The sequence below is a fragment of the Lipophrys pholis genome (genome assembly GCF_963383615.2).
Source record: "Lipophrys pholis genome assembly, chromosome: 18".
Classification (NCBI taxonomy): domain Eukaryota; kingdom Metazoa; phylum Chordata; class Actinopteri; order Blenniiformes; family Blenniidae; genus Lipophrys; species Lipophrys pholis.
Genome location: NC_137646.1, coordinates 14,625,345 through 14,648,097, shown reverse-complemented (window position 1 = coordinate 14,648,097; position 22,753 = coordinate 14,625,345). Strand labels below are relative to the sequence as shown.

General features: G+C 43.4%; 3 protein-coding genes across 6 annotated transcripts in view; 2 read left to right on the top strand and 1 right to left on the bottom strand.

Moving 5' to 3' along the window:
- The window catches only part of tm4sf5 (transmembrane 4 L six family member 5), an 8,148-nt gene extending 1,422 nt beyond the window's left edge, over positions 1-6,726 (top strand). Inside the window, exons 2-6 of one of the 2 annotated variants that reach the window (XM_080486053.1) lie at positions 862-1,051; positions 1,718-1,798; positions 2,228-2,364; positions 3,844-4,036; positions 5,142-6,726. In XM_080486053.1, the coding sequence (XP_080342179.1) occupies positions 878-1,051; positions 1,718-1,798; positions 2,228-2,364; positions 3,844-4,036; positions 5,142-5,159 (603 nt within the window). In that variant the 5' untranslated portion in view covers positions 862-877 and the 3' untranslated portion in view covers positions 5,160-6,726. Of the gene's footprint in view, positions 1-493; positions 1,052-1,717; positions 1,799-2,227; positions 2,365-3,843; positions 4,037-5,141 lie in introns of those variants that run through there. The other variant, XM_080486052.1, reaches the window with a different exon arrangement.
- On the bottom strand, positions 1,610-22,753 carry mettl3 (methyltransferase like 3). 2 transcript variants are annotated; one of them, XM_080486051.1, is made up of 12 exons: positions 22,342-22,557; positions 22,021-22,211; positions 21,475-21,939; positions 21,207-21,382; positions 20,141-20,354; positions 19,862-20,049; positions 19,651-19,689; positions 19,438-19,546; positions 19,150-19,215; positions 18,711-18,823; positions 18,511-18,627; positions 1,610-4,017 (listed from the first exon to the last, which is right to left on the bottom strand). In XM_080486051.1, the coding sequence occupies exons 1-11, from the start codon at positions 22,442-22,444 to the stop codon at positions 18,513-18,515; spliced, it is 1,779 nt and encodes a 592-aa protein (XP_080342177.1). In that variant the 5' UTR covers positions 22,445-22,557; the 3' UTR covers positions 1,610-4,017; positions 18,511-18,512. The 2 variants fall into 2 exon arrangements, with proteins under 2 accessions (XP_080342177.1, XP_080342176.1); XM_080486050.1 differs by lacking the exon at positions 1,610-4,017 and having other exon boundaries at positions 18,405-18,627; positions 22,342-22,753.
- LOC308123527 (uncharacterized protein C17orf114) lies at positions 13,470-18,277 on the top strand. 2 transcript variants are annotated; one of them, XM_080486055.1, is made up of 3 exons: positions 13,470-13,717; positions 16,907-16,993; positions 17,138-18,277. In XM_080486055.1, the coding sequence occupies exons 2-3, from the start codon at positions 16,909-16,911 to the stop codon at positions 17,308-17,310; spliced, it is 258 nt and encodes an 85-aa protein (XP_080342181.1). In that variant the 5' UTR covers positions 13,470-13,717; positions 16,907-16,908; the 3' UTR covers positions 17,311-18,277. The 2 variants fall into 2 exon arrangements, with proteins under 2 accessions (XP_080342181.1, XP_080342180.1); XM_080486054.1 differs by lacking the exon at positions 13,470-13,717 and adding an exon at positions 13,853-14,033 and having other exon boundaries at positions 17,138-18,182.

Here is a 22,753-nt window from a genome sequence, read left to right as displayed (position 1 = left end):
ACAAACCAACATTTGGTTTGAATAATGTTTGTCAAATTCAGTTTTTAAAATAGATTTGCTCCGTATACGTATGACGTCAGCTTGAATACTGGACTTCCTGGGATACTTGACTGCCGGAGGCCTGAAACACACTGAACACTGCAGGAAGACATTGACGGAGGGTGGAGAGTTCACGTTTCACCTGACGTCACCTGGACTACAAACATAGAGAATCTTCATAATTTCCCCGCTTCAACGCTCAAGTAACACCTTGAATTTAAAACACACACGTGTAGAAACCTTCTACTCAGGACCTGAGGTACAAACAAACAATGACAATAAATTCCACTCTGATTGAATTTCTAAAGCAAATGGTTTCCTCACATCAGTAACTTGTTAAAAAGAAGTTATAAATGTACACCTCACTATAAGAGCGTCTTTGTTTCCTCCAACAGACTGCCGGCCAAGCTCTTCAATATTAGGCCATAAATAGAGCGAACACATCCTGATCACCAGCATCAGGAATCAAAGGTCATTAGACCGACTCCACTAAATACACACACACTGATAACATTCTCTTTCTTTGAACCTTTGCATGTTTTGCTTATATGATCTTTATTTGTCAAACTTCAACTTCACAGTTCAAAATGAGAAACGCCCGCCTCCAGTATTTTCATCTTAACCAATATTTATATGAAAGCTGCACAGGTCTGAGTGGAGATGGCCGGAAGCCCCTTGTTCTCCCTCCTCCTTCCTGCTCCAGGTTGTGTTTGACTTTCGCTGCTGTCACTCGTGATCTCCTCTCCCGTTCGTTCACCTCCTTTTTTTTTTCTCCTTGGGTTCACACACCTTCCCCTGACTTCCTTTTCGATTCGACGCAAGGAAAACATCTGGAAGGATGTGTTGTACGGGGAAATGTGCCCGCCTGGTGGGCTTGATCCTGCTGCCTACAGCGTTCGTCTGTATGATCACCAACCTGCTGCTGTTCTTCCCCAATGGAGAGCAACTGGAGAACGATCAGATCTCCCTCCAGGTCTGGCTCATGGGGGGGCTCATCGGCGGAGGCCTGTTTGTGAGTAATCGCTTCACACAATATGCTTTAATACTTTGTTGTACGTTTTCAGTTAAAGGTTTTGGCTTGTGTTAACCTGGGAAACTAAACTGTGCGTCTCGCTTCACTGCTAAGGTGTGATGGTACTTTGAGGGATATTTTTACGGACATCTGCATTTTAGTTATGAGTAACAGTTAAACTATGATATATTAGTCTGGTTATTAGTCTGGGGTTTTTTTCAGCTCAAAAGATTTTCTTAGATTAAAACCTCAATGTCAACCTCAATGTGGCTCTCCTGAGTAAAGAAAGTCTTAAATAGAATAAAATAAAAGAATAATTAATGCTACAGTTCAGCATTTCGCTCAAAGGTACGAACAATAATGACTTAAGGATATGATTACTGTACGGCATGTCTCTGCCAAGCACAGAACACAAAGGCAATCAGGTGTAGTGACTGTTTTATGAAGGTAATATCTATCTGATCAATCAAAGCAACCTTTGTGTGTGAAGAGAGAACTTAGATAAGAGAGAACACACACATACGTGTATAAACCAGGAAGTGTCAGCGGACACATGTACACGTTCAAGCGGAAACATACAAACGGTTCCATTTTTAATAAAGAATTGTGACATTAACATCTTCTTTCATTCCCGGATGACTGAGCTGATGCTTTGCATTTTTTCAGATGCTGTGCCCGAGCTGCTCAGCCATCAGGGCCGGGGGCAAAGGTTGCTGCGGGGCGGGTTGCTGTGGCAACCGCTGTCGAGTGAGTCCAATCGCTTTTGAAAGATTTACACCGTGATTGTAAATCACTGATAACTAACGCATCGATGGAGAAAAAAAGAAAAAAGATGACATTTTGTACATAATTTAAAAAGAAAGAAATGTAGTTGCGGGTTGTACATATGAATCACCATGTGGACACGCAATTCTAACCATTTAAAGGCACGTCCTGCGACATAATTTAGCAATTTCTCACGATCAATCACCAGACAGGGTTTGACCTCTCCACCTCTTTATAGATACACTCACTGGCCACGTCATTGATTCCATTTATGCAACATGATCTGTTTGATTACTGTCATAAATGGATAGAGGCAACAATCTGTTTGTTCAGGAGCATACAAGTTCTGTCAGACAAATGACGAGTCAGCAGGATCTAATCTAAACTCACTGTTCTCCATCCATCCCTCAGATGCTGAACTCTGTCTTCTCCTCTGCTTTCGGTCTGATTGGAGCCATTTACAGCACCAGCGTGGCCTCGGCTGGTCTGGCTATAGGACCCCTCTGTAAACTCGCCAATGACAAGTGGGAATACCCATTTGAAAATCTGTGAGTTTTTTAAAACACAATTCCAGACGTACTCTTCAGAGCAACAGCATAGTTATACGACCTGATGTAACATCATGGAGCCTTGAGGACATAAAACATGTAATTTATCATTTACAGTTCTTTCTTGTTTTTTTATTGTCTCTATTGCCATTAGTTATGTTTACCTGCTTTATCTTTCTGTGAAAAGCACACAAATTCATTTTTACTGAGCTTAAAAATATCTACATGTAATACTCTTTAAAACCAGTAGGTGGCAAACTAAACCAACACTTCATGCCAGGATTCAGGACCGTAAAACTTAAACTGTAGTTTAGATATTACTTCAAAATCTCACCTATGCTTCAGGGAAATATTTTTGGCTGTTAAAGAGAATGAGACTCACTCTGAGTGATGATGAAGGCCGGATAATGGAATTGAACTTAATGTGATAATGTGACCATGAAGCGTTTCACACATTTTGAAGTAATGTCCTGATTGAGGCCGACCAGGTGATATGCTTGAGATAAGTAAATATGAACATGTTGTTAATATTAAATGAAGAATACAGGTACTTTATTGTTACATCAGTCAGACTGGCTCATTGTTTGAGGACTAAAGTAGCTCATGGCAACAGTTTTCCATCCTGAAAGGTTCGGCCACCTTATGAACTTTGTTTGCTTTGGTCTTGATTTTTAACAAAAAAATATCTTCTGATTCAAAGCTCAACATAAAAGTTGAATCACAATGTGTGTCATTGCATTCTGTATTTTGACTCGATTAAAGAATGTGACTACTTTTGCCACTGCTCCAAGGGAGGAGCCATAGTTGGATTTCACAATGCATGGTGGGACAGTGATAGTCCAGTTGAGCTTTTACTTCCTCAAACAAACCTCAGTTTCCCCTTTTTTACCTCCTGTCCTGTAGATATTTGCCATCACCCCTTGTGAATTTAGTAATTCAACATTTCCAGCAATGACTTGAAAAACAAAAAGCAATTTAATCAGATCACAGGACAGACTAAATCTAATAAAAAGGAAATAATTGAAAAAATCAATAATTTGTTGTTTCTGCTTCGATCACCCATAATAGTCTGTTAGGCTGAATTCAGGGAAGAAAATGTTAAGATTTTGTCTGATGCTATTGAGTTTCCGGTTAATGAAGCAAATAAAGCAACAAAAAAAGGGGCAAGGAAACGTTTTTGACTTTCTGAGCGATCAGGGATTCCAAACACCCCTCAAAGCTTTTTGCATGGATCAACAAACAAGATGTAACATGATTAGTGGGACTTAGAGTTGCTGTTAGGTGGATTTTGACACCTTCCCTTTTACAGTCTTTGAAGGATAAATGTATCCTACATATGTAAGAGTGGTATTCATCTTTTCTCCAAATGCTCCTTTCCATTTCAGTCAATCTTATTAAATGTTTTTTCCTCACAGACACATTTTCCTTTTGCCTGCTGTGTCCAATGCTTAACCTCTCCAGCTGTTGAATCCACCACAGGGAAGAAGCCAGCTACCTGACGAACCAGACGCTGTGGCCCGTCTGCGTGTTCCCCGAAAACGCCGTGTTGTGGCACGTCGTCTGCTTCTTCATCGTGCTGTCGATGGGCCTGCTGCAGCTGGTGCTCTGCGGCATCCAGGTGATCAACGGCTGCCTGGGATGCATCTGTGGGGACTGTCGAGAACGCAAAGAGGTAAACAGAAAACACTTGTTTAAAGAAGGAAAATGTTCACATAAAGAACACATACGCTCATTTGGGATCATCGCATAACGAATCCTGCACGCTGAGACATCACGGAGGTTACCAGGAGGCGGAGGCGATAAAATGATAAACAGTTTGTCGATGTGAAGTAACGGGCGTGTACTGGGTTGTTTATCTGCTGAAAGGGAGCCAGCTGTTCATAGTGACTCAGTGTTTGCCTTTGCAGTGCAGTCGCTGTTTCGTCACGGTGTTATTTCAGCTGTTTTGATTGCAATTTGTGATTTCTAACAGGTTTGCCTTTTAAGGTAAACAAGGGAGGGGAGGCCGTTCTATATGGGTGTCGTGCGTGCATGGAGGAAGGCCGGTTGTGTTTGGCTTTGAACTCAAGGCATGCTTATCTTTATAATTCATGAGATTTGTTTATATCTGGCTGTGTCTCAGTTGGAAGACTTTAGGATCTTCCATCTATATTAATATTGACATATCGTCAATTAGAACTTTGCCATCCCGTGACTATTTTACAGAGAAAACCACTTTCGCATGAGCCAACAGAGATGAGATAAAGTGATCTAGAAGATGGAGGAATGAATAGAAATGAGAAGAAATGCAGAGGGAGTAGTCCAATCGAAGAGGAAGGAGGAGCGACCAAGACCAGGATTTTCATACTAGAGATCGCTGCTAAAATCATTTTATCAACAATATTTTCAAATTCAGCAATAAGAATTGCAATTATTATGGATGTTGTGCAAAAATGTCATAAAACAAATGAAAGTTGTGGATAAAGGTCATGTTTATGAAATGTGCACGAGCAACATAGAAACAGGCTGAAAGTTATGCTTGGACTGAGTCTGTCGTTGAACATATAGTGGAAATCAATTGCATGCGGTGGTGCCTGTGCATGGGTCAAGTGAAAAAACACCCTCACCCAATCTGCTGTAGCGTTAACTTTTCAAGAGCGTATGTTGATCCGGCAACAAGTGGACAGTATCGACACATTAACATGATGTTTGCATTTATTAACAGCTCTGTCAGTCATCCGAGAGCGAGTTTCCTGTACGTTTGCACAAATAAAACTTTAACTTTTGTCCTGCTGCAGGATGAAAGTGGACTGTGAGACACAAGAAGATGATCCTGCTGGAACCAGCCGTCACGAGGAGGCCAGCAGTTTTTTTTTCTTATTAAAATCTCTCTCCTATTCACATTTTCAAAAAAACCTGTGAGAGACTTAATACTCCATTATTCTGTGAAGATTTCTGTCCTTGTCTGTGTTTGTGTAATGTCTGACGTTTGAAAAAGAAATACTGAAAAATGAAAAAAACAATGTTTAATCCGTATTGCTTGAAAGGTGTTTGCTGGCATATTTGAGACTAATGTGTAAAGTAGCAGGTTGTGAATAAAAAAGACATATCAAAGAACAAAATTACTGTTTTCAAAGAGACTTGTCGATTATGCATTCGTGCATTTTGTTTATAATCTTGACATGCATCAAAAACATATGACTTCAGGCTGTCAAGACCAGAACGTATCACAAATGGACGTTTCCTTCCCTGTTTCTCTCTGGAGTTCTATGACTGTTTTGTGTCTTGAGCTTTGAAATTCACCACAATTGCATTTCCACACACTCTTACTGACTTTTCTGATCATATCACTTCGTTCTACATTTCAGGAGATCGGTGCTTCTGGTTTTTTTCCACCACCGAACTCTAAAGTGAGCATTTATCACTGTAATGAGGGGGTTTTAGCACCGCAACCCTTCCATGAAAGCCCTCTCTGTAATTGTTGATGACTATTCTTGTTGACACAGCTTGATCACATCCTCAGTCACCTGAGAGCGAGCGGATCTTCTGTTCTGTGTCCCAACAATGATTCATCTGTTGAAGCCATCTTCTTTTTTTTCTATTTTGAGACTGATATGCATTAGATGTTCAGTACAAACTGAGTCCTTCATCTACACATGGTATGTTTATCTATTTGTTTAATGGTGATTTTGTTGTGACACCAAAATTAATGAGCGCATGAACTTATAGTTTTCAAAAGTCCTACTGTCCTATTCTGTAACTTTCATTATAAAAAGAACTCTGCACAGTCACTCTTAGGTTCTCTGCACATCGTTCTTCTCATACTTTCCCCGTTCAGTCAGACAGCCAGCTCTAACAGGATTACTGGGAGTCGAGACAGGGTCAAAGGTCACTGCGCCCCCTGTGGCCATCGAGAGCGCAGCAGCTGCATCAACAGCGCCCGGCCTGTGGCAGCAGCGTTTGTGAGTGTAGGTGCAGGTTAATCTCATAATCTTTTGTTGCCATGGAGCTGCTTCGTGGTAATTGTTACCTAACCTTTAAGTTAAAAGCCTGTTGTGGATCTGCTTCCTGGTAAATATAGACACATTACCTTCAGGCCAAACAACCCAAAGCTGCAGCTCAAAGCTGAAACCGAGGCTCTGGGACGGGACAGATAAATTCATTTAAACCTGCTTCACTGGCCTCATTCCCTCATTGTAAGAAATGTCGTCTTACTGTCCAATCAGAATAAGATACAAGAGTCAGCCGGTCCGGATAAATAATTTATCTTCTGAAGTTACATGAATATGATTTCCAAGCCATAGTCACCTGCTTCGGGGACGAAAGGAAAATATTTGTTGTTGTGTCCTGTGCAGTGACCATTAAAGTTACTTTATTATCTGGCGTTGGGCGGCTCTCTTATATAATGCACGGCACAAAGCTTGGAATAAAAGAATAGTGGGACAAAGAGAGGAAAACTGGGACTGGGGCCCACTCTCCGCCACTTCTCATGCAAATCGCAGTCACACTGAGAGAATTCAAAGAGGCAAATACATTCAGTCCTGAACAAGCACTGGTGCGTGTTATAGCATGCACTGAAGGAGATCTAAAAGGTAGATAGAGATTCCAGGCAATGATACTGAGAAAGAATGATAAGACACATGATAAGAAGTATTGTAATGAAGTTGTGTTCCTTCAGGCCAAGGCTGTGGTAATTATTAGAAATATTCCCAAAATGTGCCCCACCGTTTTCTTTTTTAATTAAACCATATTTAAGGCTCGAAGGCAAACAGTGAAATAACTCAGAATAAGCTGCTATGAACTGGATTAGGAAAAAAACCAGCGCAGCATTACGATGTAAATGACTCTTGGCCGAGACGACACTTTTACAGATTTTCAAACAACCTGCAGTTTGTACCTTCTTTCTTTCGCGTCTGTTATCTGCATCTTGGAATTAGATCGCTTCAGCTCACGCACAACTGCAGCCTCGTTTAAAAGGAACAGTCACTCTGTATCCAGTGGACAAACAGACATTTCAAGGGACACGTGACTGATGGCTCAGCAGTGTCCACCACCCAGTTATTAAGTCAACCACTTTCATGGGTGACCCAAGCAAAAGCCACAGAGAAGACAGTCAGGCACATTCAGCAACTCTGTCAGCAGGTCCACAGGCAGCCAAGTTTCTCATTATTCACGCCTTTATCATACATCTATGTTTAAATAATAATCAGCCGCGACGTGAAGCCTTGGAACAGAAAACCACAAAACAACCACGTGTCAATAAATATGTTGTTCGGTTTCTTTATGTTTACTGCAAAAACTATTAAAACTTCAGCTCAAGATACAGATGGGACTTGTTTCACTTGTGCAGTATCATTATTTTACTGTGAGACGTGAGGTTTTACACACGCGCCGCACTTCACCAGCAAGACATGGTGTCATTTCTTTTCAGGTTGACATCTATCATTGCTGAACAGCAGCCGACACATGAAGAGAGCCGGCGAACGTGTTGCAGCGTTGAACTGAAGGGATGAACCCCACCAGTTCTCATGAGGGTTGTTATGTAAGAATTCAATTCATTCCATTTGTCAAGAAAGACAGGAGTGAGTTACGTCCTTCAGCTTTAGACGTTCGTCCAATGTGGTGGAGTGAAATTCATTGGGAACAGCAGGTTCAAACTAATTAATCTTTGAATCCGGTATTGAATAGTAATGTAATGTACGTTTCGGCCTCTTCATCCATCTTTGGAACTGATCCCAGGTGACTGTGGACATAGGCAGGATTCATTGGTCAATTCAGACACCAATTAGCATCAAATGCATGTTTTATTTTCACTGTGGGAAAAAACATGAAATATCCACAGACCCAGTCCGCAAGGAACCGTCAACCAGAGCAGAATCAAACTACAGATTTTTACCATAAATAATTTTGCCAGTCTTGGAATTTGTCATTGGACAGTAATAATTCCACCTGAAACAAATAATTTGAATAGCCTGCCTCTAGATGGCGCTCTGAAGAGAAAGTTGCCCTAAACGCGACATTACAAAATCACCCTGAAGCCACAATTATATTATCATGAAGGCTTGTGTTTTGGGGGTCTGTTTACACGACAGCGGTGCTCGTACCCACTGAAAACACAACTTTCTGGAAACAGCTTGGGGCCTGTCCCCTTGCTGATGGCGGAAACGCGGCTACTACGCATACGGCCATGTTAAATAGTTTTCCATACTGGGATGAGGTAGTTTTATAGTGAAACGCTGTCGTGTAAACGAGGCCTCACTTATATGTCTGATGCGGAGCCGTTCAGCTGTTTCTCAGTCACGGAGACATCGGACAAGAACATTACTACACTGACTACAGAGTCACACTGAGGCTGATTGTACAGAGGGGGAGTCAAAGAGGCCCAGCTTTTTCGGAGTTGTGTTGTGTAATCACTGACAGCATTAAGTGTATGACATAAATACAGGACATGTAACAGAAACATGAGATAAGTGCCTGGAGGGAGGCGTGTGGCTGCAACCAGCCGGATCGACAACCTGTGGGTGTGGGAATGTGTGGAGATCTGAGAGGGTGGGAGGGGTGGGGGGGTGTGGGGGGGGGGGGGGGGGGGGGGGGGGTTGGAAATGGGGAGCAAAAAACATTCAAAGGAGGACTGGACTGGTTTGATCCTGCAACGCCTCACTTCTGTCCTGTTTATACAGCATTTTAATTGGCGTCGACTGTGAATGCCTCTGGTTTGAAACACTGCACAGGCCTTTTGTGGCTGGAGAGACTTTATATGTCAAATGTGTTCTGCTCAGTTCTCCGCGGAGTACCATGGAGCGTGAGACATGACACGTGAAGATCACGTAAACTTTGGTTTTACGTTTATGCAACTATTACGGCCGAATTATTGAACAACTTCTTTCAGGTGTGAGTTCACACAATGAATGTGGAAAAAAAAGAAAGCTCCTGGAGGTGACGTGGTGTCTCTCGATTGACCATGGCTGTGAATGATTATGTGTGTGTCTGTATCTCTGTGTTTTCATTGCTCCTCTCGGCTGCATCCTGAGTTTTTCACAGTTTAAGCTGGGATCAGTTTCAGCTCCGACCGACACTTGACAGTTGAACTCCGACACGCTTTGGCAAACTAGACTCACCACATAACCAATCACGTCATGGTACACCCGGAGGACATGGAGACTCCACACAGGAAACTTCTGTTTGCGTTCAAATCAACATTTTTCCTTTGATTTATGGGACATTTCTGCTCTGAATGAGTTCAGCTTGAACCTCTCTTTTCACCTGTCGTCATGTTTCGTGCATTTATTTCGGGACCAGTGGTCCAGTAACCCTTGAGGGGTTTATTTACTACGAGGTGGTTGAATGCAATATTATGACACTGCCAGTTTCCACCAGTCATCCACATTGTCTTCCCACTGTCAGCGTCTGATATCTCAAAGCCACTTGAGGCCGGCGGGAAAGTGGGAGTGGTGTCAGTCCCTGATATCCGAACCTCGTGGTTGGACTCCACAGGAAGCGCCGCCGCCGCCTCGCAATCATATTGGAGCCGCCGGTCGATTGCCGGGGGACACTTGTCACCTTACAAGGAGAGGAACGAGCGTGTGAATGCACTGAGGTGACATTACATCAGCGATCACTTGACTCTCAGCTGAAGGCATGACAGGAACTACGATTTGGCATCAGAAAGAAGTTAATAACAAGAGAAAGGAAATCCCTCCGGGGTGGACACGGCGTATCAGATCTGCTTTTGGCAAGGATTGATTGAAAACTTTGAGTCTGGACCAAGTCCAGGACCCTGCTGTTAATCATCGACGTAGAGCAAATTTAGAATCTGTGACAACGTCCCGCCGAGGCACGGCTGTCCTTCACCCACATCCACAGGTGTAAATCCGCTGGCGGGGGTGAGCATATGCACGTACCGGGTCACTATTGGACAGATGAGAGATTCTGGAGCCGCCACAGTGGCCGTCGTAACCTCTCAGTCATCAGCCGTGATGGATTGTTTAAAGAGCAGCCTCGGTACATGAATAACCGCTCCTTCAGCCAGCAGCCAGAGCTCAGGCTTCCTGAGCAGCCCGGTGCTTTTAACAATATGGTTTTAAAAGGATTCTTAGTGTGCTGTCCAAGCTCTGCCTGAAGTCACATGACACAAACGCGGCGTTCAGGCGTCTGCGTTAACTGTTCCTAAAACACTTAAAACAATTACTGAAAATACAAATTAAACCAAAGGAGGCGACATGTTGCACGACTTACTCACAGTTCAACACAAACGCTTTCTTTTCAAGTAAAGTCTCTTAGTCCTCTAAAAGAAGAAGCAGCTCCGTCACTGGTGGACAAAGCTCGTTAGTATTAGTCTCGACCTTCACCCGACAAACAGAACCTTTCCTGTCGGGGGAAAGTCTCCATAAGTCGTGAGCGAAGACGCCTGTGGAGCGAAAGTGGCGAGAACTCAGACTTCATTACAGTTATTTATCAAAATAAAACAAAACAACGGGAAACACAAAAAGAAATAAACGAGCAGTTTAGTTCAATTTAAGCTCATTTAAAATAACTTGACTGCTTCAGCGTCGGGGTTCAGGCAGGATGATAATACAAAGTGCAAAAATATTAATGTCAGAATTATAAATTATAGTGAGAAAGGAAAAGCTGACAAAATGAACCTTTAAATAAAATGTTTAACGGCGAAAAAACATGGCGAACAAACTTCATTTCGCGTTACAACACCAAAAGAAGACGGATTCAAAAAAACTTGTGTTGATATCTTAAGTTGAAATAAAGTCGTTGCATATAATCTAATTTAAAAGACTTTTCAGGAACACGTTATAGTATTTTGTCTGCACAGTTACCTTCAATATCGCAGATATAATCCTATTGTCAGTTTAACTGACTAAAACAATAAATCACCTCTGCTATTATAAGTGATCAAATATTCTGTGATGCTTTGTTTCCAAACAATTGAATGTATTATTTTGGCAAAGATTAGTATGGGGTTATAGTTTTTAGTAATCTAATGACACATCTGTGAAACAGAAATCCCAACATAATTGTTCAGGTTGTGAACCTAAAACTCACTAATTAGATTCAAGGAGATCTTACAGAACTGGTTCTATCCCATGATAACCAGTAAATATTCCTCTATACGTGTTGCCCTTAAGCAAACAGGCTGTGTTGCTGTTCAGACGTCAGGAAGAGCTTCATAAAACCAGCCAGAGTGTTTCCTGGGTGATTTCTAACCGGCAGCCTGGCTCAGGCTCACTCTGTGAACTCATCTGGGTAAATTTCCATCAGACTAAATCCCTGCAACAAGGGAGCTGCCCTCAGTTAAGCTTTAAATACAGGCCAGAAAGCAACCAAGCAGCGATGAACCGCCAAGGAGAGACAAGTTCTCCCTCAGTCCAAGCTGTCTGGAGAGTCAGATTTGATTCATCTTGTTATCATTGTACGGCCTTGATGTAATCTGCATAGAGCCGCCGCCGGAGGACTTTCATTTTACAGTGCTTTTGTGTCTGCATGTCCTGTTCTGTGTGCAGCTGGATGGAACAACCGCTGCATGACTAAATCAGCAGGGTGACAAAACAATCAGGTCACACTTTTATTCCTTGAAGGCTTCATCTGCTTAGAGGAGGGTGGCAGCTCGGTATTAACACTGCACAAAAAGTGTATTTCTGTTACTCTGCTGAAACTGTATTTGATCATAAGTAAAAACACGTTTTTTCCACAAAAATGTGCAAATTGCTCATCTTTAAAACTTGCCAGAGTTTGGCTGTTGTAGTATCTATTGTCAATAGAAAGCATTCAATTCAATTTCCATGTTTAGAATCTTTACTTAGACAAGAATAAAAATAAAAAACGGATTTGCATGCAAATCAAAAAGTTTGGATTTTAATTCAATTTGTCAACACACTGTGATTTAGAGTTTTAAAAGTCTGAGTAAAATTCCATAATTATTGTGAAAAGGTACTCAAAAAGTGAGGTGAGTGTGCGGTTTATTTATTCCACCCTCTGGGATTATATATTATATATATTGCGTTCACTCATCAGTAAGTGAATAAAGTGTATTTGGGCAAACCTCATTCCTATTTTGCTGCACTGTGACGAAAGGTCGCTTCTTTTTTAACGTCTGCTGCTCCACTGTTTAACACAAACAGTGGAGCAGCTGCGGCAGAACAATTAGCCAATAATAAGCCATTATTCTGAAAGTTGCGCCGGCATTTTGTTTATGGTTAAATAGGGGGACTTTAAAGGTGAACTTAAGGTGAAGGACAATAACCTTGTCCACACAAGTAGAAGAACGGTTAAACAACGTATGTCACTGCTATATAGTTACCATAATAACATAAAGACTGCGGTATATTGATTGAAGTTGCTTTTTGATCGTTTAGTGTCAAAACCTTCCGTCACTGTGAAGCAGAATTGATATATTGTTCGATATATTGACTCTCCTCAGCACTCGTCTGTCCAAACTGGGCTTTATATTCATCCCTAAACCCCTCAGTCATCCGTCTGATCTGTTCATTTTAATCATATCCATATTTTATATCTGACATCATCTATGATGGCTGGATGGACTTTTTCAGCGTCAGTCTTAGAAACATTCAATTGTGTGAAAAGTGACTAAAATCTGACATACTTCACCATTTATGCTCTCAAAATGAAATACATTTCTCATTCTAAGTCTGCAAAAGGCTCTGCAATTCATTTGTTACATGTTATATAACTATGTCGTTCCACCGTCCTACATTATGTTATTTGCTAAGGAGGTACACAGAACATGTTTTATTAGACACAGAATAATGTTTAAAAAAATATAAATGCTGCCAGTGTCACTAGTTCAGTGCAGTGGCAATGCAGAATGTAGAAAAGCTGATTAGACACTAGTTTGTGAGAAAAGTGGAAGTCAAATGAACACTTGACCAATAAAGAGCTAAAAGTACCTTGGAGTAGTAGATGTTGACCTTTGACCTTTTCAGAATGGGACCAAATTGAAAGGATGTTTGTTTTAGGTCAAACAACATGCAGCTATTTATACACCCCGGACTATTTCTGATCACATTCTGTGTTGGTGGTTGAAACAGAGTGATGCGGCAGAGGCACAACTTATGCATGAGCAGAGCGTTCAGGAGCTACGTGGGATATGTGCAGGAGAGGAGGAGGAGGAGGAGGGAGGAGGGAGGAGGGAGGAGGGGGGAGGAAGAGAAAGCAGGCGTGTCTGATCGCCATGCTGCGGGGATTAGGCTATTTAAAGTGGAGGCTCTCCGCGCGTCGCCAGCTTCTCCGTGTTGCCAACGAGGACGCAGCTTGCAGGAGTTGCGGGACGCTGAATCACATTTCTAACCAGAGGAGCTGCAGGGAAAAGCCAACGCCTCCATCCGTCCCTCATTAACGTCTCCAGGTGAGGGACTCCTGTCAACTCATATATCATAGAAACAACTTGTTGTTTTGTAAATATCTGGTGGGAAACCGGGGGGGGGGGGGGGGGGCGTGTCAGTGGGAGGGTAAATAACAGTCCTGTCAAACTTTATTCCTCACGCCTCGACGGGTTACTCGGTCACCTTTTGTTTCTCGTCAACCGTCTCCACAGTTTAATGGGGGACACGGACGCGCGTGGGCTCCTCGCGCGGCCGTCAGGCTCCGTTAATAATGTTGAGACGAAGCGCGCGGGGGGTATACACCGGGGATGTGTTCTTCCAGGAGCCGGAGAGAGATAAGTGACGCACCGTGCTCGAGATGAAAGCTCAGATTAGCCAGTCTGGCGCAGCGGTTCATTCACTTTTTCGCAGACGCACGCACGCACGCGCACGAGAGCGCCTCTACCTTATGCACGACTGCACGAGCGCTGCGCTATGTCAAACGCAACCCCCCCCCCCCCCCCCCCCCCCCCCCCCAAAAAAAAGTGGGTACTTTTTACCTTTTGTACTTCTTTTGAAGTAAAGAATCCGGAGTAGTTTTGCAAACTCTTCTTCGAGATCTTTCGAGATCTTTCCGTATTCTGACCTTCACACATTAATATGACGAGTGCAAATAGTTGTTTTTATATAAGCTAATGTAAAAGATCTATCGAAAATCTGAATTAATGTACAGAACACATGAGCTTTTTCTGAGGTTAATATGATAACATACATGATGACATTCAGCAGCAAATAATATATATATATATATATATATATACTACCTCCGAGTGTCTTGTGAGGGAGCTTTGTGGAAAAACAGTAAAAGCTACTTCACCCCCTATTTGTTATTAATAATAATGAAAGCGGATTTGTATGCTGCTATTAATGGATACACACTCGTGCAGATAATAAAGGTGCACACAGAGTGTGTGCGTCATCCAGGCTGGCAGGCCTGTGTGAGGGCAGTGGCACTGGGCAGGACTCTCTTCATAAAGCCCCGGGGAACCGAGTGGAAAAGGTTCTGTGCAGAACAAACGTGGGGCTGCTGGAAGACACTGGAGCTTTGAGGGTTTTTTTTTTTTTCTTTTTAAAGAAAAGTTTGACTGACATTGAAATATAAACGCAGGGGTCACGTTCAACTCGCCCTGGCGCCAGAAGCACTCTGAACGATAAACAGCCATAAGTCACAAGGCTGAAACTTCTTGTTCGTGTTTTTTTTGGGCAGATCGCTCAGTTTTGAGCCCAACCAGTCAGCCACTATTCGTTATACAAGTCAAACTGCATTATTCAGGGGCTGTTTGTCACACCTGGAAGCTTTGGCATACAACTTAGGTAAAATATGGAGGAAAAGCAGTGAAGGGACCAGTTCAGACCCCTCCACTGTCTGTCCCTCACTTCTAGAAGTGAGCCCAGCCTTGTTTCAGTCATTCTTTATTTATAAACAAACACTTTCTGTGTTTTCCTTTGCTTTCAATCCTTTTTCTTTCCTCCTCTCTGTCGATGTTGGTAATGTGTGTTGGCCATCTGAGGTTGTTTTTCTCCACCAGGCTCCCAGCCTGCTGTGTACTGCCAGACCCCCACAGCCAATCATGATCTATGCCCGAAATTCCTCACCACTGACCACAGCCTTCATATTGTGTGTGTGTGTATGTGTGTGTTTGTCTGGGAAAGTAGGTGGAGGAGGGAAAAACCTGGTCAGCCTGAGCTGGCCTTTTTTCTTTTCTCCTTTACAATGAACGCCATACTGCCAGTTCTCATCTCACAGGCGGGAACTTCTAAATTGACCTAAACATAATGGAGCCACTGTGTGTGTAAATGGGTTCGGGTTTCCCAGAGACACCTGAGTGCGACAGAGAAGGGAGGTGCTGGAGATGGCAAGCAAAAGAACGAAAAATGGCTGAAGCGACTGAATTAGTGGAGCTTTTCACTTAATGGACCAACCTCTTCCCCCTCCAGAAAGTTTTCAATCTGCTGCGGCAGCAAAGAAGTGACTGTGTGCGAGATGTCATGTCGCTCTGTGACGGTCTCACTGACTCAAGGAGTGCAAATAGTTCACAGTAAACAGCTGAAAAAGATGCACTGTCTGCATATGTTGAGAAAAACTTAAAAATGTCCTATTTTCCTCTCATTTTTTAAATTGATGTTATTGCGAGCTCGTATGGAATAAACAGTGTCAAATATTGAAGTTAAGGTAAATCACCAGACTGCCATGAAGTTTGCATACGTGACATAAACGGGTTAAAGATTCATCTCAGGTTTGTTGAGACGGTAGAGAATTTTTTTCCCCCTCACTTTCTGATCAAATCGAGCTCCAACTTTGTCAGTGACGGAGATGGACGGCCAATCCACTGAACAATGGTCATTGTGACTCGCCTGCAGGATTAGGTCAAGTGTAAAACACACTATACACAGGGAACATGGGGAAGAATCAGATTGTGTGAGAAACAAAACATCCTGACCGTGAAGAAACTGATCCGTTAGTCATCAGATCACCTCTGGGTAATCTGTGTCTGGCTGTCAAAGGAGAGCTTGTCAATTTCTCCGGCCGCCGCAGTTCCACTGACGTCCTTCCCCGGGATTAGACGCCGCGCATGATGGTGCTGATGACTGCTCGGTAAATACCGAGCGGAGCGGCTCGCTGTCGGGCCGCGGCGCCATTCACCAATCCTGTCGGCTTACATTAAGCTATCATGCCGCTGAAGTGCGGCATCATAATTCCATTACACTGTGACCCGGTGAGGAGACAAGGAACGGTCACTGCTGCTGTCGCTGCTGATAAGGCTGCTTACTGTGAGCCGTGGAGGAACGCTCGCCTCGCACGTACGTCATCTTTGATCAAGGACACATTTTAATCAATGATGGCGAGGGATCCTTTTGGCGATATAATTTAGTTCTGGGGCAAAAGTATTCCCTTGGTTTTGTGCAAATAGGTAACTTTTAAAATGCATTATAAAACTGAAAGAGAGAGGGGGAAAGTGCCAAAGCTGGTCAGAACACAGGATTTCTGCTGCCATTGGCATGAAACTTTTCACAAGCTTCCGCTCATGGTATGGATTTGGTGCTGTTTGATGTTTGCTTGGTTCACTGCTCCATCACTGATCTCTGAAAACAGTGCATTAAACAAGCTTTTTCAAAACCAGAACTTCTGCTACCATCCTACTTATGATGTTTCTGCTCGTCTCTCTCCTCAGACATGGGTGTGAAGATGCTGCAGTGTTTTCCATTCTACAGACGCTGTAAAGAACGCTGCAAGAGCAGACAGTGTCCACCTGATGAAGGTACGCCCCGAATATCCTCTCTTTTGCAGCGATGCTCCACACATTCTCAAACCTAACTTGCATGATCAGACCAGCCGAGCGTGAGCAATCGGTTTATAAAAAAAAAAGATGAAATCTAAAAGTTGGTTTTCTTCTGCTCCACAGTTCCCATTGAGGATATGAAACCACGTCTGTCCTCCACCACTTCCTGGGGCAGCGACAGCGAATGTTCAGGAAGCCTCAGCCGAGGCTCCCAGATCTACTTCTCCACCAAGGCCAGACTGTCGTTCAGACACCAGCTGGAGAGCAACATCAACGCGGTGGACGCCACCTACTGAGGAGGACGGGGGCCTGCAAGGGGAGCGAATGATGGACTCCTATTTCCTCGCTGCCAGTCTGTGCTTGGAGCAGCGCTCGGGAGCTTCGTAGCCGAGCAAACGGCGTCCAGCGTCGCCTTTAGATGCGATCAGCAGTAGTTGTGCGGAGCCACTGCTTGTATTTAACCTCTCGGCCCTCACTGCTCAAACCGAACGGTTCAACCATGAACAAGGAAAAACGGACCGACCTCATGAGACCCGGCTCAACTCAGAGTGAGTCCACTGGCCAAACTGAGGAGAGAGGACACGGTACGAAAAGTTGTTTACAGCATTCACCATCAAGTGCATTCAGTTTTGCTTTTCTTTCTTTTTTTTAAACTCTGTTGTATTTCTTTTTTTTTTAAATCCATTTTTAACAACCTGTTAGAAACCTGCTCAGTTTTCAACTTGCCGATTAGCTCTTGGTTCGGGTTGTTTTCAGTGCCGCCGAGTCACCGAATAGTTTTTCAAAGCTGCGTTAACTTTTTGTAATATTGCTCTGTGACACTAAATCCTGCATGGTGACAGATTTTGAATTTGCTTTTTTATAAAAGGCATTAATCCCTAATCCTAGAATCTGAATGCATAGACATCATGTTGATACTGTGTAAAACATTTGCAGACCAGATTCACTGTTTAGCAGCTTTTCTTTTTTTACTCAAAGAAATAAGCATTTATATAAGGTGAGCTGCAGTCTTCTGTCCTTTTATATTTTTACAATGGGAGTTCCTATTGCATTAAATGCAAACGTTAACTCATGTTGTCATAAACAGACACGAACAAACGGTGATCACCGATTCAAATCCGTGGTACGTCGAAAGGATTTCATTTTTGACTAACAATACAAAAGCATTAAACAAAATGTCTCTGGTGTCGTTATTTCTTTTTTGTAAATGTGATTTTTACAGACACGGAGGAACAATCGTTCTAAAATAAACAATCCCTCCGGTATTTCCCTGATTGTAGTGCCACTTCTACGATGTATTTGTGCCAAGTGATGCACTAAATTTAAGTTTTTCCAAAGGGACTAACCAACAGTAACTTGAATTATTTATGATCCAAACAGAGCAACTGCATCTTGTTGACCGTGTTTATTTAATAAAAATGTTCACAGGTATAGGGAGAAAGAAAAAAAAACTGCCTATGAATCCAACTTCTCCAGACATGAGATGCTGTTACTACCGTCACTGCATGTTCTTGGGCTTGGAGATGACGCCGTCTGGGTACCGTTCCTTAAACCGAGCAACGACCTCAGGATCCAGCAGGTGAATACCATCCAACTGGTTTCCAAGCGTTATCCTACAAGAGGGAATAAAACAACCCAAAAGGTCATTAAATAAACGAGAGAACGGGCTTCAAATGAACCCCAGATGGTTGGTTACCAGTTAGGTTGGACGTTGTGCGGTCGACCGAACAGCTCGATCTTCCTGGTGCCGGGCGAGAGCCTCTCGATCATGCCGTAGATCTCATCTGGTTTGTGGCTGGTGGAGCGCACCTGAGGAGAAGTAGAACACCGAATGAGGCTGGAGGAATATACAGGTACTACAAACTAATAGAAAATATGACTCAAATACGAACAATTTAAAAACCACAATGGTAGTTGAAGTAATTTCTAAAGAGACAGATCAAAAGGTTTCCATTAAAAATGACATCTACTGTATGTGGATGGGCCACAAACCACTTTACATTACCTACTAGAGGGCCAAACTATAAGCGAGCCCTTCTGCCACGAGGACACATCGGACTTATGGCCACAAATAGGATGAAACTTTTCATTTCAGACCGTCATAAAAGTACAGCTAAAGATTAATAACCGTTTACCTCAGCCACAATGACGTCGCAGTCCAGACCCCGGTTGAAGCCCTGAGGGTTTCCCTTCACACCAACCTGAAGACAAACACATTACTAATATATTTAACACGTTCAACTTGACCCACTTTAAAAAAAAAAAAAACACCTTAAACAATATAAACCACAACATTGGTTTTAGAACACCTCGGCGCTATTTCATAACCTAAAATGAAAAATCTGCTGGAGTGAAGATTCCTGGAGCACGATGCCCAGCAGGATCCTCGACACAGAGCGTCACGGTGAAGATTTGCTGCGTACCAGGCAGTGCTCTTTCCCGTGGTTCAGCCAGTGACCCGTCCGACCCGTACGGATGATTCTCTGGAGCTGGTTGGTTTTCACCCAAATGATTTCATCAACCCGCTCGTAGCTGGGAGATCAAAACAAGAAGAAAAAGTTCGAAAATAAACAACAAAAAAAGTCAGGATGATGGGATAAATTAGTAGTAGTAGAAGAACAGAAAGCAACACCTACCCCCAAAGACTGAGACACTCTCTGCCCAACTCCATGGCCCTGTCGGAAAAAGAACATTTGTCTCAAGTCCTTGTTATTGTGGGACATAAAGTTGCACTAGAGCATTAATGACCTGTTAAAAATAAAAAAATAAATATCTATTGATACATTGGATGTAATGGCAGGAGTATTGGGATAAGATTGTGAGACTGGGGTATTTTCCCCCATTTACCTGCCGGTGACCCAGAGAAAAAGAAATCCGTCGTCCTGCAGGATGGGAATGTTCAGTTTTCTCATCTCATCGTCGGTCAGAGTCCCATAGGGCAGCTCCATGTGGATGTCCCAGGGAGGGTCGGCCATCACCACAGCGAACTTCCCCAGTATCGACACATCCAGGTAGCGGATGTCGCAGCAGATCCACTGTCGTCGTACCACACAAAGTTAATTTCGCATTCATCTGATCGTTCTGTCACACAAGAGCGAAGGGAATGGTTTCCCCCTCCTTTCTCACCTGGGAGGGGAAGAGTTTCCCCACGTTGCTGTCTGCGTCTCCTGCGTGGAGGCTGAGCTCTGTGGATCCCACCTGCTGCCCCAGCAGGGCGCTCTCGGCCTCTGGAGGGCTGTCGATCTCGTAGTGCACGTACTTACAGGTGTCCATGTGGAAACAGGTGTTGAGGAAGGAGCAGTCGCCCAGGCTCTCGTCTGTGTGCTTATTGATGATGCGGCTGGACGACAAAATATGAAACATGCAGCATTGAGTGAAGTGATGCACGTAACTTGTAACAAGTAGTATGACTATGTGGATACACGGTCATAAGGCATAATATAACTTGATCCAGTATATCATGAAATGTGATTTGAAAAAGATAAAAGTCTTTATGTTATGAAGAGAAGTATGATGTAGAAGCTTGGTTCCCTCGAATAATTCTCTCCAAATCTAGGGTAAAAGCTGTATCTATTACCGATATCAGCAACATTTCAATTAACTTTGTATCATTAGGTTTAAAGTTACAGGAAGAAATTTGGACTTTATCAAATATGGCCAAATGCCCAATAACCTTCTAACATGAGTGACGGATTTAACACAAAAATTGCAGGACCATTTATTGGCTTGAAAACTTGAAACATGTGATTAGTGGTCAGTCTTTTGGCAGAACAGATTCTAAAAAATGTAAAGCAACTTTAGAATAAATGATGATAAAGCGCCATGTTCAGGCTGAAAAAGGACACACATAGCCACTCTTCATATCAGCTGATAACTGGATTTCTAAAATGAATCATGCTTGATGAACAGATTTTTAGCCTGAGCATATTCAGAACATTCAAAATTATTTTAACTCTTTGATGTTTGCATTCATATTATTGTTCATTACTTATGATCCAAACAGAACCACTGCATCTTGTTGACTGTTTATTTTAAATATATATATGTATTAAATGTTTTTGTTAGTTCTTTGCTTGTTTGCTGGGATAAATGTTTTGGAAAGGGATTAGTCTGCAAAAACAAACCAAAACAATCTCAGCTCAATGTCTGCGGTATACAATTAACTCTAAATGACTCAGACACAACGACTGACCGGAAATGTAACTTGGTGCATGGCTGCGGGGTGTCTCCAGCGCGCACGCACTCCTCTTTGGTCCCGTGGTCACAGAACTCCTGAACCTGAGCTCGACCACGTGACCTGAACTTCTCCACAATGGACTGCTCTTTGGCTGTGGTGGTGTTCAGCAGCTCCAGGATCTCTCTGCTGACCTGAACGGAGACAATACTCACATGAGGTTTTCTCAGTTATCATTCAGACGTGTCCCACCTTAGATTGCAGTGAGAAGAACCATCCCTCTTACCTTCTTACTCTGCTGCTCCTTCGTGGATTGTTGGTTGAGGAGGCTTTCGATCTCCATGTCCATGTGAGATGACTGGTTCTTACTGCTCCTGCCCTTCTTCTCGGCCCCGCTACCAGATGTGGAAGGCCCTGCCAGCTGTGTGGAGGAAGCCGGCGTCAGAGAGCTGGTGGACGAGTGAGGAGGAGAGGCAGAACTCTGCAGAGAGGGCGAGAAGCCTGAAGCTCTTTTGCTGTGAGGTTGGTCCTCTGCCTTTCGCTTGACTCCAGTCCGTTGGGGTCCAGCCCCAGAGCCAATCATGGCCCAGAGTTTAGTGTGGTCCACGGCTATGACAACTGTGGCAGATGGAGTGGAAGACAGTGTTGTGGAAGATGAAGCTGAGTTGGACTGTCGGACCTCGATGAGCTCCTGAGCGGAGAATTTGAGCAGCAGACTCTGGATGGACCCATGACTCACAGCTGATTCAGACTGTGAGGAGGGGAAAAAAAACATTTATTCAAAGAATGATGTCTGCTTTCAGTGACAATGTACTTAGAGGCAAAAACTCACACTGTTGAGTTTATTTGTGATGGCGAGGGAGTCTGTTGGCATTGAGAGACTCAGATCAGACAGATATCCGAGCAGCCTTTTCTCTAGTTCAGGGTCCGGAGGTTTTTCTGTCTCCTCCTGGGACGTGAACTGAGTGGATGGAGCTGGACTGTCACTCCGAGTGGTGGACACATCTGTGCTGCCTCCGGCTTCTGATGCGGAAAACCAAGTGAGGCGAAAGAAAACAAAGTGAGGCGACAGAAAACAAAGTGAAGCGAAAGAAAACAAAGTGATGAGACAATTTTGAATAGTGAACACATCCCCTGCGTGGCCTGGACGTACCGGCGGACAGCTGCGCGGGGTCTTTTCGCCGCCGCTGAAGCCTCTCGCGCAGCGAGTCCAGCTGCTTCTTGTGCGCCTGGATGTTGCTCCACGTGTCCGACATGACGAGTTGGACCGAGCAGGGATGCAAACACGAAAACCAGTCTGTTTAAACTAAATCCCAACAAAACTCAAAACATTGTCCGCCGTTTACAAATGCGGTACGGGAGGGAAAGCGTCGGACCAGAAACCTGAGGTAATTAATGGTTCCGGCCTCAGTTGACGATACCGTAGATTGTATCGTCTCTAAATTAGGATAAGAAGAAGATATGTCATATTGACCGGTATTTGCGTGGCAAAATCTTTTTTTTTCTTTCAAATAGCCCTGTGTTCTTGTTTGTTTTTAATACAAAGCACCGGATTGATTTCGAGT